The 17,035-nt window shown below is 47.1% G+C and overlaps 1 protein-coding gene across 1 annotated transcript; it reads right to left on the reverse strand.

Annotated features, from left to right (window-relative positions):
- Positions 1-12,636: 12,636 nt before the first annotated feature.
- Positions 12,637-14,394, reverse strand: LOC125514797 (1-aminocyclopropane-1-carboxylate oxidase 3). The gene is made up of 3 exons (XM_048680148.2): positions 14,150-14,394; positions 13,778-14,007; positions 12,637-13,380 (listed from the first exon to the last, which is right to left on the reverse strand). Exons 1-3 carry the CDS (start codon positions 14,279-14,281, stop codon positions 12,747-12,749), a joined length of 996 nt encoding a protein of 331 aa, XP_048536105.1. The 5' UTR covers positions 14,282-14,394; the 3' UTR covers positions 12,637-12,746.
- Between the last annotated feature and the right edge of the window lie 2,641 nt (positions 14,395-17,035).

The following is a 17,035-nucleotide window of genomic DNA, read 5'->3' on the forward strand; positions in this document are numbered from 1 at the left end:
TGGAACACACATAACTCTAACCCTAGCATACTATGAAAGCCTAACCAACCCAAATTAGCAAAGAAACATAACATGATTCAATACAAATTTGCAAATCCAAGCCAAAACTAGGGTTTCCCCAAAGTAGCAATATTTGAGCAAATGTGACAATTCCTATGGATGAAAATGAGGGGATCGAAGGAGATTACCTCCCTAAGGGAGGGGTTGGCTTCGAAATCCACGGTCAAATACTTTGGATTTGCAAGATTTGAGAAGGATTTGAGAGGGGGAGAGGGGAAGAGAGAAGAGGCGCAAGGCTAAGGGTTTGTGTGGGGTGGGGTGTGTGGGGTGGGGGTGGGATGGGAGAGAGGGTGGGGCCAGCCTAAGTGGAACACAGACTGTGCAGCGCCCAAGATCTAGGCGCTGCACATTACAAGTGTGGCGCCTAAGTCTGAGGCGCTGCAGTGCTGTCTGTGGGGCCGCAACTGGACCAGGGCTGCCACGCTGGCAGGAGGTGCGACGCCTAAGGCAGAGGCGCTGCATAGTGGTGTGTGGCGCCTAGCTGTCGGGCGCCACACAAAAGGGTCAGCAGAGTGAAATTTTTTCGGAACGAGGTCAGTTTGTGATTTGATTTGGACCTCAGGTCAAATATGTGATTTCTGCCGCCATGTGACATGCAGGGGCGTGATCCAAGTACATGGGCACACCCATGACCCATGCATGATGGAGTGAGTGAGATTACGGTGGTACGGATATGATCGATACAGTGTCCTTTCGTCACGGGTACTGCGGCGTTCATGTGCACGACGGGCGGCCATGCCTGCATACAATATCATGCATGCCTTAACTGGTTCCCGTCTTTCATTCAAAACGTGAATTTAGATGTAGTCGAATACACCACAAAAACAAAGTGATTCTTCTTCTTTTTCGAAACGGATGCATTCCTCTTTTTTCGGGACACAAGAATTTACCCGCACGCCAAATATGTTTACGGCCCAGATCTTCTGCTCTCTTCTACAAAGTGGACCATGGCGACGAGGTGCCGGCCTTTCTCGGACGAGGGCCAGCCGATGACGCTACAGTCAATGCCTTGATGGCGGATACGTTCCCCGTTGACTCATAGGGTTCTTCTTGCGCCAAGATGGTTTGTGCTTGATGACCGGCCCTCATTGATCTGGTCGTTGACGAGTTTCGGAAGGCTCCGCCGGATATTTCTTGTTGGAAGGAATAGAGGGATTGGTGGAATCGATTGTTGTATTGCTTGAGCCTCGTGGGCATATATATAGGAATACATGATCTACTTGAAGTACAAGGCAAGCCAGAATATTTTCTAGTCTAACCTATGTTTCCTAATACAATCACGTTACTCAACATCCCCCCGCAGTCACAACGGTAGCGGCGCGGACGGTGAGACTGGAAAAGAATCCGAAGACAAGCTGATGAACACCCCCCACAGTCGTAATGGTCGACGCATCACGGAGTCGTGGCTGGAGTGGAAACCAACGAGGTTGCTCAAGCAGGCGGTAGCCCTTTGTGTCGTTCACCGATGCGTGCCTTCATCCACGACGTGTCCTCGGGCCTGGCTTGCCTTGTACTCCAAATAGATCATGTACTCCTATATATATGCCCACGAGGCTCAAGCAATACAACAATCGATTCCACCAATCCCTCCGCAGTCACAACGGTAGCGACGCAGACGGTGAGACTGGAGAAGAATCCAAAGGCAAGCCGACGGACACCCTCCTCCCACAGTCGTAACGGTCTAACCTATGTTTCCTAATACAATCACGTTACTCAACATTTCTATTGGGTGCTTGGCACCTCTAGATTACTGGATCGGATGAGATTCGATTGTGTGCACCCTATTTCAGCCTGTGTCGCTTCGGGACGACGTGAGGCGAAGCTTCGTTGTCCGTTGATATTATAAGACATGTTGGTATCTCGACTTCCATGATGAAAATAGTGACGGAGAACATCATGGTGGCTGAGGTCTGAGGCCTAGTAATGGCGAGTCGAGTCTTGGTGGCGATGAGGACTTTGCTTGGTCATTGGTGACTCGTAGTAGCGGCATCGGCAAGTGGGGCGGCAGCACAGGCAGAGTACAGAGTCTTAGCTTTCAGGGTGAAAATTCAAGGTCTGGCTTTAATTAGTTGTGCCTGGCAGTGATCTTGTTGAAGGTATTATTTTGAGAGCGAGAATCTTCTCTAGGTTGAAAACCTAAGATCTAGGATCGGGCGATGATGGTGCTTGTGCACTATTTCCTTCTTGGAGGCATCACTTTTGTATAATTTTAACTCGGGTGTTGTTGGAGAGGCCGGGTTTGTGCTACAGCTACGAGGAATTGATCACTATAGTCTTTCTTCTTCTTCTTCTTCTTCTTCTTCTTCTTCTTCTTCTTCTTCTTCTTTTTGTCTTTTCGCTGTATGCATCCGTAATATTTTTACGACATTACGTTGTTGCAGAGGCTGGGTGTAATTGGTATCTCCACGATATTAATATATTCCCGTTATTGTTTACTGCTCCATCGAGGATGTGCGATAAATTGTTGGTATTGCGAAAAAAAGTGCAACAATTGATCAGTTGTTGGCATGCATAGTTAATAACTCATATTATATACCTATGGTCTTCATTTACTCGTAAAGGATGTAATGATTTTGGACCGCAATACCCAGCGAATGTTTTGGGTAGCATGGCATTTGTGGATGTCTTTTATGTTGGAAATATGCCCTAGAGGCAATAATAAAAGGATTATTATTATATTTCCTTGTTCATGATAATTGTCTTTTATTCATGCTATAATTGTGTTATCCGGAAATCGTAATACATGTGTGAATACATAGACACCAACATGTCCCTAGTGAGCCTCTAGTTGACTAGCTCGTTGATCAACAGATAGTCATGGTTTCCTGACTATGGACATTGAATGTCATTGATAACGAGATCACATCATTAGGAGAATGATGTGATGGACAAGACCCAATCCTAAACATAGCACAAGATCGTATAGTTCGTTTGCTAGAGTTTTTCCAATGTCAAGTATCTTTTCCTTAGACCATGAGATCGTGTAACTCCCGGATACCGTAGGAGTGCTTTGGGTGTACCAAACGTCACAACATAACTGGGTGACTATAAAGGTATACTACGGGTATCTCCAAAAGTGTCTGTTGGGTTGACACAGATCAAGACTGGGATTTGTCACTCCATATGACGGAGAGGTATCTCTGGGCCCACTTGGTAATGCATCATCACAATGAGCTCAAAGTGACCAAGTGTCTGGTCACGGGATCATGCATTACGGTACGAGTAAAGTGACTTGCCGGTAACGAGATTGAACGAGGTATTGGGATACCGACGATCGAATCTCGGGCAAGTAACGTACCGATTGACAAAGGGAATTGTATACGGGGTTGCTTGAATCCTCGACATCGTGGTTCATCCGATGAGATCATCGAGGAGCATGTGGGAGCCAACATGGGTATCCAGATCCCGTTGTTGGTTATTGACCGGAGAGCCATCTCGGTCATGTCTACATGTCTCCCGAACCCGTAGGGTCTACACACTTAAGGTTCGGTGACGCTAGGGTTGTAGAGATATAATATGCAGTAACCCGAAAGTTGTTCGGAGTCCCGGATGAGATCCCGGACGTCACGAGGAGTTCCGGAATGGTCCGGAGGTGAAGAATTATATATAGGAAGTGCAGTTTCGGCCATCGGGAGTGTTTCGGGGGGTCATCGGTATTGTACCGGGACCACCGGAAGGGTTCCGGGGGTCCACCGGGTGGGGCCACCCATCCCGGAGGGCCCCATGGGCCAAAGTGGGGAGGGGAACCAGCCCATAGTGGGCTGGTGCGCCCCCCTTGTCCCACCCCATGCGCCTAGGGTTGGGAACCCTAGGGTGGGGGGGCGCCCCACCTGGCTTGGGGGGCACTCCACCCCTTGGCCGCCCCCCTAGGAGATCCCATCTCCTAGGGCCGGCGCACCCCCTCGGGGGCCTATATAAAGGGGGGGAGGGAGGGGCAGCCGCACCCTTGAGTCTTGGCGCCTCCCTCTCCCCTGCTACACCTCTCCCTCTCGTAGTAGAACGGCGAAGCCCTGCTGCGGTGACCCCTGCATCCACTACCATGCCGTCGTGCTGCTGGATCTTCATCAACCTCTCCTCCCCCTTGCTGGATCAAGAAGGAGGAGACGTCACGCTGACCGTACGTGTGTTGAACACGGAGGTGCCGTCCGTTCGGCGCTAGGATCTCCGGTGATTTGGATCACATCGAGTACGACTTCCTCATCCCCGTTCTTTGAACGCTTCCGCGCGTGATCTACAAAGGTATGTAGATGCAATCCGATCACTCGTTGCTAGATGAACTCATAGATGGATCTTGGTGAAACCGTAGGAAAATTTTTGTTTTCTGCAACGTTCCCCAACAGTGGCATCATGAGCTAGGTCTATGCGTAGTTCTCTTTGCACGAGTAGAACACAATTTGTTGTGGGCGTAGATGTTGTCAACTTTCTTGCCGCTACTAGTCTTATTTTGCTTCAGCAGTATTGTGGGATGAAGCGGCCCGGACCAACCTTACACGTACGCTTATGTGAGACCGGTTCCACCGACTGACATGCACTAGTTGCATAAGGTGGCTGGCGGGTGGCTGTCTCTCCCACTTCATTTGGAGCGGATTCGATGAAAAGGGTCCTTATGAAGGGTAAATAGAAGTTGACAAATCACGTTGTGGCTTTCACGTAGGTAAGAAAACGTTCTTGCTAGAACCCTATTGTAGCCACGTAAAACTTGCAACAACAATTAGAGAACGTCTAACTTGTTTTTGCAGCAAGTGTTTTGTGATGTGATATGGCCAAAGTTGTGATGAATGATGAATGATATATATGTGATGTATGAGATGTTCATGCTATTGTATAGGAATCACGACTTGCATGTCGATGAGTATGAAAACCGACAGGAGCCATAGGAGTTGTCTTTATTTTTTGTATGACCTGCGTGTCATTGAGAAACGCCATGTAAATTACTTTACTTTATTGCTAAACGTGTTAGCCATAGTAGTAGAAGTAATAGTTGGCGAGCAATTTCATGGAGATACGATGATGGAGATCATGATGATGGAGATCATGGTGTCATGCCGGTGACAAGATGATCATGGAGCCCCAAGATGGAGATCAAAGGAGCTATGTGATATTGGCCATATCATGTCACTATTATTATTTGATTGCATGTGATGTTTATCATGTTTTTGCATCTTGTTTACTTAGAAAGACGGTAGTAAATAAGATGATCCCTCATAATAATTTCAAGAAAGTGTTCCCCCTAATTGTGCACCGTTGCGACAGTTCGTTGTTTCGAAGCACCACGTGATGATCGGGTGTAATAGATTCCAACGTTCACATACAACGGGTGTAAGACAGATTTACACATGCAAACACTTAGGTTGACTTGACGAGCCTAGCATGTACAGACATGGCCTCGGAACACAGAAGACCGAAAGGTCGAGCATGAGTCGTATAGAAGATACGACCAACATGAAGATGTTCACCGATATTGACTAGTCCGTCTCACGTGATGATCAGACACGGTCTAGTTAACTCGGATCATGTTATACTTAGATGACTGGAGGGATGTCTATCTAAGTGGGAGTTCATTGAATAATTTGATTTAGATGAACTTAATTATCATGAATTTAGTCTAAAATCTTTACAACATGTATTGTAGATAAAATGGCCAACGTTGTCCTCAACTTCAACGCGTTCCTAGAGAAAACCAAGCTGAAAGACGATGGCAGCAACTATACGGACTGGGTCCGGAACCTGAGGATCATCCTCATAGCTACCAAGAAAGATTATGTCCTACAAGCACCGCTAGGTGAAGCACCTATTCTCCCTGCAGAACAAGACGTTATGAACGCTTGGCAGACACGTACCGATGATTACTCCCTCGTTCAGTGCGGCATGCTTTACAGCTTAGAGTCGGGGCTCCAAAAGCGTTTTGAGAGACACGGAGCATATGAGATATTCGAAGAGCTGAAAATGGTTTTTCAAGCTCATGCCCGGGTCGAGATATATGAAGTCTCCGACAAGTTCTTCAGCTGTAAGATGGAGGAAAACAGTTCTGTCAGTGAGCACATACTCACTATGTCTGGGTTACATAACCGCTTGACTCAGCTGGGAGTTAATCTCCCGGATGACGCGGTCATTGACAGAATCCTTCAGTCGCTTCCACCGAGCTACAAGAGCTTTGTGATGAACTTCAATATGCAGGGGATGGAAAAGACCATTCCTGAAGTATTTGCAATGCTGAAATCAGCAGAGGTAGAAGTCAAAAAGGAACATCAAGTGTTGATGGTGAATAAAACCACTAAGTTCAAAAAGGGCAAGGGTAAGAAGAACTTCAAGAAGGACGGCAAGGGAGTTGCCGCGCCCGGTAAGCAAGCTGCTGGGAAGAAGCCAAAGAATGGACCCAAGCCCGAGACAGAGTGCTTTTATTGCAAGGAAAGTGGTCACTGGAAGCGGAACTGCCCCAAATACTTAGCGGACAAGAAGGCCGGCAAAACGAAAGGTATATGTGATATACATGTAATTGATGTGTACCTTACCAGTACTCGTAGTAGCTCCTGGGTATTTGATACCGGTGCAGTTGCTCACATTTGTAACTCAAAGCAGGAGCTGCGGAATAAGCGGAGACTGGCGAAGGACGAGGTGATGATGCGCGTCAGGAATGGTTCCAAGGTCGATGTGATCGCCGTCGGCACGCTACCTCTACATTTACCTACGGGATTAGTTTTGAACCTCAATAATTGTTATTTAGTGCCAAGTTTGAGCATGAACATTGTATCAGGATCTCGTTTAATACGAGATGGCTACTCATTTAAATCCGAGAATAATGGTTGTTCTATTTATATGAGAGATATGTTTTATGGTCATGCTCCGATGGTGAATGGTTTATTCTTAATGAATCTCAAGCGTAATGCTACACATATTCATAGTGTGAGTACCAAAAGATGTAAGGTTGATAATGATAGTCCCACATACTTGTGGCACTGCCGCCTTGGTCACATAGGTGTCAAACGCATGAAGAAGCTCCATGCAGATGGACTTTTAGAGTCTCTTGATTACGAATCATTTGACACGTGCGAACCATGCCTCATGGATAAAATGACCAAGACTCCGTTCTCAGGAACAATGGAGCGAGCAACCAACTTATTGGAAATCATACATACTGATGTATGCGGTCCAATGAGTGTTGAGGCTCGCGGTGGTTATCGTTATGTTCTCACCCTCACTGATGACTTGAGTAGATATGGGTATGTCTACTTAATGAAACACAAGTATGAGACCTTTGAAAAGTTTAAGGAATTTCAGAGTAAGGTTGAGAATCAACGTGACAGGAAAATCAAATTCTTGCGATCAGATCATGGAGGAGAATACTTGAGTCACGAGTTTGGCACACACTTAAGAAAATGTGGAATAGTTTCACAACTCACGCCGCCTGGAACACCTCAGCGTAATGGTGTGTCCGAACGTCGTAATCGCATTCTATTAGATATGGTGCGATCTATGATGTCTCTTATCGATTTACCACTATCTTTTTGGGGCTATGCTTTAGAGACTGCCGCATTCACTTTAAATAGGGCTCCGTCAAAATCCGTTGAGACGACACCGTATGAATTATGGTTTGGGAAGAAACCTAAGCTGTCGTTTCTAAAAGTTTGGGGATGCGATGCTTATGTCCAGAAACTTCAACCTGAAAAGTTCGAACCCAAGTCGGAAAAATGCGTCTTCATAGGATACCCTAAAGAAACTATTGGGTATACCTTCTACCTCAGATCCGAAGGCAAGATCTTTGTTGCCAAGAATGGATCCTTTCTAGAGAAGGAGTTTCTCTCGAAAGAAGTAAGTGGGAGGAAAGTAGAACTTGATGAAGTATTACCTCTTGAACCGGAAAGTGGCGCAACTCAGGAAAATGTTCCTGTGGTGCCTGCACCAATTAGAGAGGAAGTTAATGATGATGATCAAGATACTTCTGATCAAGCTCCTACTGAAATTCGAAGGTCCACAAGGACACGTTCCGTACCAGAATGGTACGGCAACCCTGTCTTGGAAATCATGTTGTTAGAAAACGGTGAACCTTCGAACTATGAAGAAGCGATGGCGGGCCCGGATTCCGACAAATGGCTGGAAGCCATGAAATCCGAGATAGGATCCATGTATGAAAACGAAGTATGGATTTTGACTGACTTGCCCGTTGAGCGGCGAGCCATAGAAAATAAATGGATCTTTAAGAAGAAGACAGACGCGGATGGTAATGTGACCATCTATAAAGCTCGGCTTGTCGCTAAGGGTTATCGACAAGTTCAAGGGGTTGACTACGATGAGGCTTTCTCACCGGTAGCGAAGCTGAAGTCCGTCCGAATCATGTTAGCAATTGCCGCATTCTATGATTATGAGATATGGCAAATGGACGTCAAAACGACATTCCTTAATGGTTTCCTTAAGGAAGAATTGTATATGATGCAGCCGGAAGGTTTTGTCGATCCTAAGAATGCTGACAAGGTGTGCAAGCTCCAATGCTCGATTTATGGGCTGGTGCAAGCATCTCGGAGTTGGAACATTCGCTTTGATGAGATGATCAAAGCGTTTGGGTTTATGCAGACTTATGGAGAAGCCTGCGTTTACAAGAAAGTGAGTGGGAGCTCTGTAGCATTTCTCATATTATATGTAGATGACATACTTTTGATGGGAAATAATATAGAGCTTTTGGACAGCATTAAGGCCTACATGAATAAGAGTTTTTCAATGAAGGACCTTGGAGAAGCTCCTTATATATTAGGCATCAAGATCTATAGAGATAGATCAAGACGCCTCATAGGTCTTTCACAAAGCACATACCTTGATAAGATATTGAAGAAGTTCAATATGGATCAGTCAAAGAAGGGGTTCTTACCTGTGTTGCAAGGTGTGAAATTGAGCTCAGCTCAATGTCCGACCACGGCAGAAGATATAGAAGAGATGAGTGTCATCCCCTATGCCTCAGCCATAGGTTCTATTATGTATGCCATGCTGTGTACCAGACCTGATGTAAACCTTGCCGTAAGTTTGGTAGGTAGGTACCAAAGTAATCCCGGCAAGGAACACTGGACAGCGGTCAAGAATATCCTGAAGTAACTGAAAAGGACTAAGGAAATGTTTCTCGTTTATGAAGGTGACGAAGAGCTCGTTGTAAAGGGTTACATCGATGCTAGCTTCGACACAGATCTGGATGACTCTAAATCACAAACCGGATACGTGTATATTTTGAATGGTGGGGCAGTAAGCTGATGCAGTTGCAAGCAGAGCGTCGTGGCGGGATCTACATGTGAAGCGGAGTACATGGCAGCCTCGGAGGCAGCACATGAAGCAATTTGGGTGAAGGAGTTCATCACCGACCTAGGAGTCATACCCAATGCGTCGGGGCCGATCAAACTCTTCTGTGACAACACTGGAGCTATTGCACTTGCCAAGGAGCCCAGGTTTCACAAGAAGACCAGGCACATCAAGCGTTGCTTCAACTCCATTCGTGAAAATGTTCAAGATGGAGACATAGATATTTGTAAAGTACATACGGACCTGAATATAGCAGATCCGTTGACTAAACCTCTCCTTAGAGCAAAACATGATCAACACCAGAATTCCATGGGTGTTCGATTCATCACAATGTAACTAGATTATTGACTCTAGTGCAAGTGGGAGACTGTTGGAAATATGCCCTAGAGGCAATAATAAAAGGATTATTATTATATTTCCTTATTCATGATAATTGTCTTTTATTCATGCTATAATTGTGTTATCCGGAAATCGTAATATATGTGTGAATACATAGACACCAACATGTCCCTAGTGAGCCTCTAGTTGACTAGCTCGTTGATCAACAGATAGTCATGGTTTCCTGACTATGGACATTGAATGTCATTGATAACGAGATCACATCATTAGCAGAATGATGTGATGGACAAGACCCAATCCTAAACATAGCACAAGATCGTATAGTTCGTTTGCTAGAGTTTTTCCAATGTCAAGTATCTTTTCCTTAGACCATGAGATCGTGTAACTCCCGGATCCGTGGGAGTGCTTTGGGTGTACCAAACGTCACAACGTAACTGGGTGACTATAAAGGTATACTACGGGTATCTCCGAAAGTGTCTGTTGGGTTGACACGGATCAAGACTGGGATTTGTCACTCCGTATGACGGAGAGGTATCTCTGGGCCCACTCGGTAATGCATCATCACAATGAGCTCAAAGTGACCAAGTGTCTGGTCATGGGATCATGCATTACGGTACGAGTAAAGTGACTTGCCGGTAACGAGATTGAACGAGGTATTGGGATACCGACGATCGAATCTCGGGCAAGTAACATACCGATTGACAAAGGGAATTGTATACGGGGTTGTTTGAATCCTCGACATCGTGGTTCATCCGATGAGATCATCGAGGAGCATGTGGGAGCCAACATGGGTATCCAGATCCCGCTGTTGGTTATTGACCGAAGAGCCATCTCGGTCATGTCTACATGTCTCCCGAACCCGTAGGGTCTACACACTTAAGGTTCGGTGACGCTAGGGTTGTAGAGATATAATATGCAGTAACCCGAAAGTTGTTCGGAGTCCCGGATAAGATCCCGGACGTCACGAGGAGTTCCGGAATGGTCCGGAGGTGAAGAATTATATATAGGAAGTGGAGTTTCGGCCATCGGGAGAGTTTCGGGGGACACCGGTATTGTACCGGGACCACCGGAAGGGTCCCGGGGGTCCACCGGGTGGGGCCACCCATCCCAGAGGGCCCCATGAGCCAAAGTGGGGAGGGGAACCAGCCCATAGTGGGCTGGTGCGCCCCCCTTGGCTCACCCCATGCACCTAGGGTTGGGAACCCTAGGGTGGGGGGGCGCCCCACCTGGCTTGGGGGGCACTCCACCCCTTGGCCGCCCCCCCTAGGAGATCCCATCTCCTAGGGCCGGCGCACCCCCTAGGGGGCCTATATAAAGGGGGGAGGGAGGGGCATCCGCACCCTTGAGTCTTGGCGCCTCCCTCTCCCCTGCTACACCTCTCCCTCTTGTAGTAGAACGGCGAAGCCCTGCTGCGGTGACCCCTGCATCCACCACCATGTCGTCGTGCTGCTGAATCTTCATCAACCTCTCCTCCCCCCTTGCTGGATCAAGAAGGAGGAGACGTCACGCTGACCGTACGTGTGTTGAACACGGAGGTGCCGTCCGTTCGGCGCTAGGATCTCCGGTGATTTGGATCACGTCGAGTACGACTTCCTCATCCCCGTTCTTTGAACGCTTCCGCGCGTGATCTACAAAGGTATGTAGATACAATCTGATCACTCGTTGCTAGATGAACTCATAGATAGATCTTGGTGAAACCGTAGGAAATTTTTTGTTTTCTGCAACGTTCCCCAACATTTTATGGCAAGTTCTTTAAACACACATGACAATTTCTTCAAAATCACATGGCAAATTCTGGCAAGACAATGGATTTGTTGTGAAAATTGCCGTGTTAGCTTGAAGTAGTTGTCATACTGCCGACATATCAATTGCCGCGAAAAACATTTGTCTTGGCATGGACAGCCAGCGAACGTCCGTTGAATAACATAACCCATGTTTTTTTCATGAAAACATAAAATTTCAGTAACCAGAACGCTCAGTAGATTGACTCGCTTCTATTCCACTAATAACTCATATTATATACCTATGTTCTTCATTTACTCGTAAACGATGTAATGATTTTGGACCGCAATAGCCAGCGAATGTTCTGGGTAGCATGGCATTTGTGGATGTCTTTTATGGCAAGTTCTTCAAACACACATGACAATTTCTTCAAAACCACATGGCAAATTCTGGCAGACAATGGATTTGTTGTGAAAATTGCCGTATTAGCTTGAAGTGGTTGTCATACTGCCGACATATCAATTGCCGCGAAAAACATTTGTCTTGGCATGGACAGCCAGCAAACGTTCGTTGAATAACATAACCCATGTTTTTTTTCATGAAAACATAAAATTTCAGTAACCAGAACGCTCAGTAGATTGACTCGCTTCTATTTCACTAATAACTCATATTATATACCTATGTTCTTCATTTACTCGTAAACGATGTAATGATTTTGGACCGCAATAGCCAGCGAATGTTCTGGGTAGCATGGAATTTGTGGATGTCTTTTATGGCAAGTTCTTCAAACACACATGACAATTTCTTCAAAACCACATGGCAAATTCTGGCAGACAATGGATTTCTTGTAAAAATTGCCATGTTCGCTTGAAGTAGTTGTCATACTGCCGATATATCAATTGCCACGAAAAATGTTCGTTTTGCCATGGACAGCCAGCGAACTTCGTTGAATAACATTACCCTTTTTTTTAAAACATAAAATTTCAGTAACCAGAACGCTCAGTAGATCGACTCGCTGGCAACCATGTCTGAAACAAAAAGTTGTTTTGAACCTAGCCAAAACATAGTGGCTTCAATCATACGGTACCCGTATTGCGCAAGCGCATGGGCAACAGAATTACATGACCAACACAGAAATTAAACTCAAACGTGTCAAACGTCGCCATGCATATGCTCCTAACTTCACGTAACAGCATGCCATAATCAGCAAAATAGAAATGCCCGGACAAGAATCTGTGAGTCGGACTCGAAAATACATTACCCATAAAGCTAACCGGATACATGGCACGCCCAAAAGAAAGTAAACACGTCTCAAAATACTCTTGTACTCGATCGGCGCGGCGTTATCACGCGGTGGCGATGGGCGCGGCGTCTGCCTTCATGGCCTTGAACCGTGGCTCCTTGGCCTCGAACTTGTGGCGCACGTACAGGTTCATGTAGTCCTCGAACACGAACTTCGGGTACACTGCGCCGCCCTCCTCGCCCTCGTTCTTCTCCGTGGCGCCGGCAGCGGCCACAAGCGCCGGGGCCGGGAAGATGACGGCGTCGGCCCCGGGGTTGTAGAATGACGCGATGGACATGCGGTTGCCGTCGGCGCGGGTGAGCACGCGGTGCATCACGCTCTTGTACCGCCCGTTGGTGATCACCTCCAGCTGGTCGCCGATATTGACGACGATGGCGTGGCGCATGGGCGGCACCTCAACCCAGGCCCCGTCCTTAAGGAGCTGCAGCCCGCTCACCTGGTCGTCCTGGAACAGCAGGATGACGCCGCCGGCGTCGGTGTGCGCGCGGAGGCCGTCAACCAGGTCGGGGCGTGGGCACGGTGGGTAGCTGCTCACCTTGGTGCCGAACGTCGGGCCCCTGGACCCGGCGAACGCCCGCTTCAGGTAGCCCTGCTCCAGACCCAGGTTCTCGCACAGCAGGTCCAGCACCTTCTCTGCCAGCTTCTCGATCTCCGACGCGAATTCCTTGATCAGTTGCCTGCAACGACGACACGAAAAAGGCAGCTTTTGTTATCAGGAATAACTTGCTAAAAAAAGTGATTCCAATCGTGTTGGTCACTACTGTGCTTAATTTAGGATTCTGATGTGCGCAAGCAATCTTATCTCCTGTTGATATCCTAGTAGCAGTACTATATCTGCTGCATTTATTTGAGCTGCTGTGTCAGCTGGCATGACTTTCTGACAGTACAAAGTGTTCGGCCAGGAGGCCTAACAATAGGCTGCCTTTGAATCGTCTCTGTACTTTTGCGACTAATACTACTAGTTATTCTGTCGAATCTGGTGCTATCTCTTGGTCTCTTATGTTATCATTCGTTAGTTAGTGACCAAGTAGCAGTAGTTAATTACTAAGGAATCAGGCGTGCGTGCGTGCGTACCTGTAGTGGTGGTCGAGGTCGGGCAGGTCGGCAAGGTTGGAGGCGGGGAGGTGGCGGACGAAGAAGGTGCTCTCCCAGTCCACGTCCTTCACGTCGGCGCCCTTATCGCCGGCCTCCAGCGTCCGCGCCGCAAACTCCTTGAACTGCCCCTCTCGGCACGCCGTGTAGTTCGCCTTGCTCACCCGCTCCACCTCGTCCATCAGCTCGTGCGAGACGCCATGGTTCAGCAGCTGTGCGGACACATACACCGTCAGAGTCAATATATGTCAAGAATCAGATAATCATGTCAAGAATCGTACTTATGCCTGCTTTCTAGAAAACATGCACACATATATCAAGAATTGTATAGTGGTATGTGAGTGGCAGTGGCACCTCGAAGAATCCCCAGTTCTCGCAGGCGTCGCGGATGACCTCCATGGCCGCGCCCCTCTCCCCGGTCTCAAGCTTCTCCATGTTGATCACCGGGAAGTTCAACGAGACAGCAGCATCAGCAGGAATTGCCATCGCTCTCGATCTAATGTCTCTCTTACACACACACTCTCGATATCTGTATGTGTGTGCGCTGGACTGCTAATGTTAGCTGAAGCAGAGAGTGTGTTGAGTGCGCTCTGAGGCCGGTGTGGAGTGCCCAATTTATAGGCGCGCGCGAGAGAAGGCCCCGCCGGGTGGCACCTAACCGCAATGACCTAGCCGGGACGTAGGAGATTACGACACAGCTTAATTAGTTAATTACTACTACTACTACTTTGGTCAATCAATATGGAACGGGGAACAAAGCTGTCTGGACGTATACAAAACAACAGGGGACGAAAGCAACCGAGATGTTAGCAAAGCGGATCAGCGTGCGTGCGCGCCGCAACTTCGTGTAGCCTACCTGATCGACATACATACTCTAACTAAGTTGTCTCCAAGAATATCGCTTCTTGCTAATCAATATGCTCTGATGGAGACGGAGCAGTATGATAAGTACTAACTGATAGGCCGATAGTCTACGCTAGCTAGCCACTATTTCATGTACCTAACCTAACCTAAGTAGTGTTGATTGATGAACTCTACGTCGTACGGATGGAGTTGTCTCTTACTTTACTTTACAGGTTGGTAATGACAAGATTAGGCGTAGTGCACCTGACCCAGACCACATATAGTGGGGTTTTGCTGTCAACAAATATATTTGTAGTACTCCAACATCGATCACTTGACTACTGCTGTCCGGGGACACCGGTCGACTGTGTCTGAAACATGGCACGTACCGTGATCTATCCATGGATGGGGTGGCTGGAGCTAGCAAAATTTCGGGTGTTTACCGGATGGGCGCTGTCTGTCCTACTCAGCGACAGCCAGCAGCAGTAGCTAAATGGCATGTAGATCACTTATTGTCCAGACTCCTGTGTGCCGGTCGACTTAAAAGTGGGAATGGGAGCACAGCACTCCTGTACGCATCAAGCTGCATGGTGCATCGCAGCTGGAGATTAGGCGTAGTACACCAGACCCACGCCACCAGACCCCGGCCCTGTCCCAGATCCACCCATGCATGGATGGACAGCTCGAGCTAGCGCCTTCATCGTCCCTGGCCTGATCTCTACTCTCATCAGCGTGTGCGTGTCCATCACTTTTGCTTCTCCGTGCGTGCAACCTTTCCTTTCTCCTTTTCCCTCATGGAAGGGGCCGGGTTAAAGTTCTGTTCTAGAGTCACTAGGACCCATGACATTGTCCGAGAACTTGGCTCCAGCGGTTAAAAAAAACGGATTTGCTAATTCTCATCTAGATGAGAATTGACCAAGTCCCATCTAACTCCTACATCCTTTAGCTAACCAAACAAAAAAAAGAAAGAAAAAAAACTCCATGATTATCAACGTAAAATCAAATGTTGTACGAGTTACGAGACTAGTCAATTTCATCTAGATGTGAGCTAGTTACACCCTAAAGATAAACAGTAGAGGGAGGGGGTAAAGGAAGGATCAATTTCTACGCACACTAGTAGAAAAAGGGCCATCTGTCCCGATTCATAAGGCCCATCTGTCCCAGTTGCGGAACCGGAACTAAAAGATCGTTACTAATGCCCTTGGCCTTTAGTCTCGGTTCTTATACGAACCGGGACAAATGGGCCTCCACGTGGCCGCTGTGGCGAGCCCAGGCAGAAGGGCCTTTAGTCCCGGTTGGTGGCACCAACCGGGACCAATAGGCATCCACGCGTCAGCTGTTCAGGGGCTAGGGTTTTTGTTTTTTTTCTGAAAGGGGATGGATTTGGGGTTTTTGTATGGTTAATTAAGGTGTTTCATATATTGTGTTAGGTAGCTAAGTAATTAATAGAGAGAAGTGTCCTCTCTTATCTCCGTGCTTGGTCGACGCTACGTACTATACGTATAGAGAGGCCCTCGACACGCTAGCTAGTAAGAAAATGATGGAAACCATTAAGTACAGAAGTTCGTCATGCATACCGAGAGAAGTGATCGACCTCTCCTTCTCCGAGAGATTGGTCGAACAACACGTTTTCGTATTATCTATCCGACGCTACTGGCTACATACATATACAATATGTAAGATCTGTTACAATCCCCTAGCATCTGAAATCATGTTTCACATGGTATTCTCCGGCTTTATTGATGACGTGGTCAAGAAAGAATCCCACTAATTCCTCTTGAATTGCTTTCATGCGATCTTCTGGTAGGAGTTCATTCCGCATCTCCCACGTCTAATTTGAAGAAGGGGGTTAATACATATATATGAATGAAACTCAACAGAAATGATGGTGTAATAAAATGAAATTATGAATATTATTGCTTACGCACATCAAATTGTCTTTTAGAGTAGCCCCGCTTATCTTTGCAAGTCGCGTTGTGGGTGAACTCGCACACGTAGTATCCACAGAAAGCATTCCCTTGTTCCTGCCACAAGCACTTTACGAGAAATAGAGGTCAATCAAACTAATAATGAAGCATTATAAATGGCATTGATGAAAGTAGCTAGAATCAACGGGATCGAGATGCGCGGAACTAGCTAGCTAGTACTACTTACTTTCGGGTATGTCCATGGCAGCTCCTCCGGCAGTCCCGGAGCTTGTGCGGTGAATACTTTCCAAACCCTGCGAGACAAAGAAAACAATTACTTGATATCAGGAAATGAACAAAAAGTTGCCGATATGGTGCGATAATGATCGATTGAACTAACTTCTCGAGCATTTTAGTCATGTCCACATAGGTCTCGGGAGATTTTCGCCTCAAGTCTAAGAAGGTTACTAGTCCCTGCTCAAGCTTAATC

This window comes from Triticum urartu, chromosome 6A (assembly GCF_056163025.1).
Source record: "Triticum urartu cultivar PI428250 chromosome 6A, HENAU_Tu73, whole genome shotgun sequence".
Classification (NCBI taxonomy): domain Eukaryota; kingdom Viridiplantae; phylum Streptophyta; class Magnoliopsida; order Poales; family Poaceae; genus Triticum; species Triticum urartu.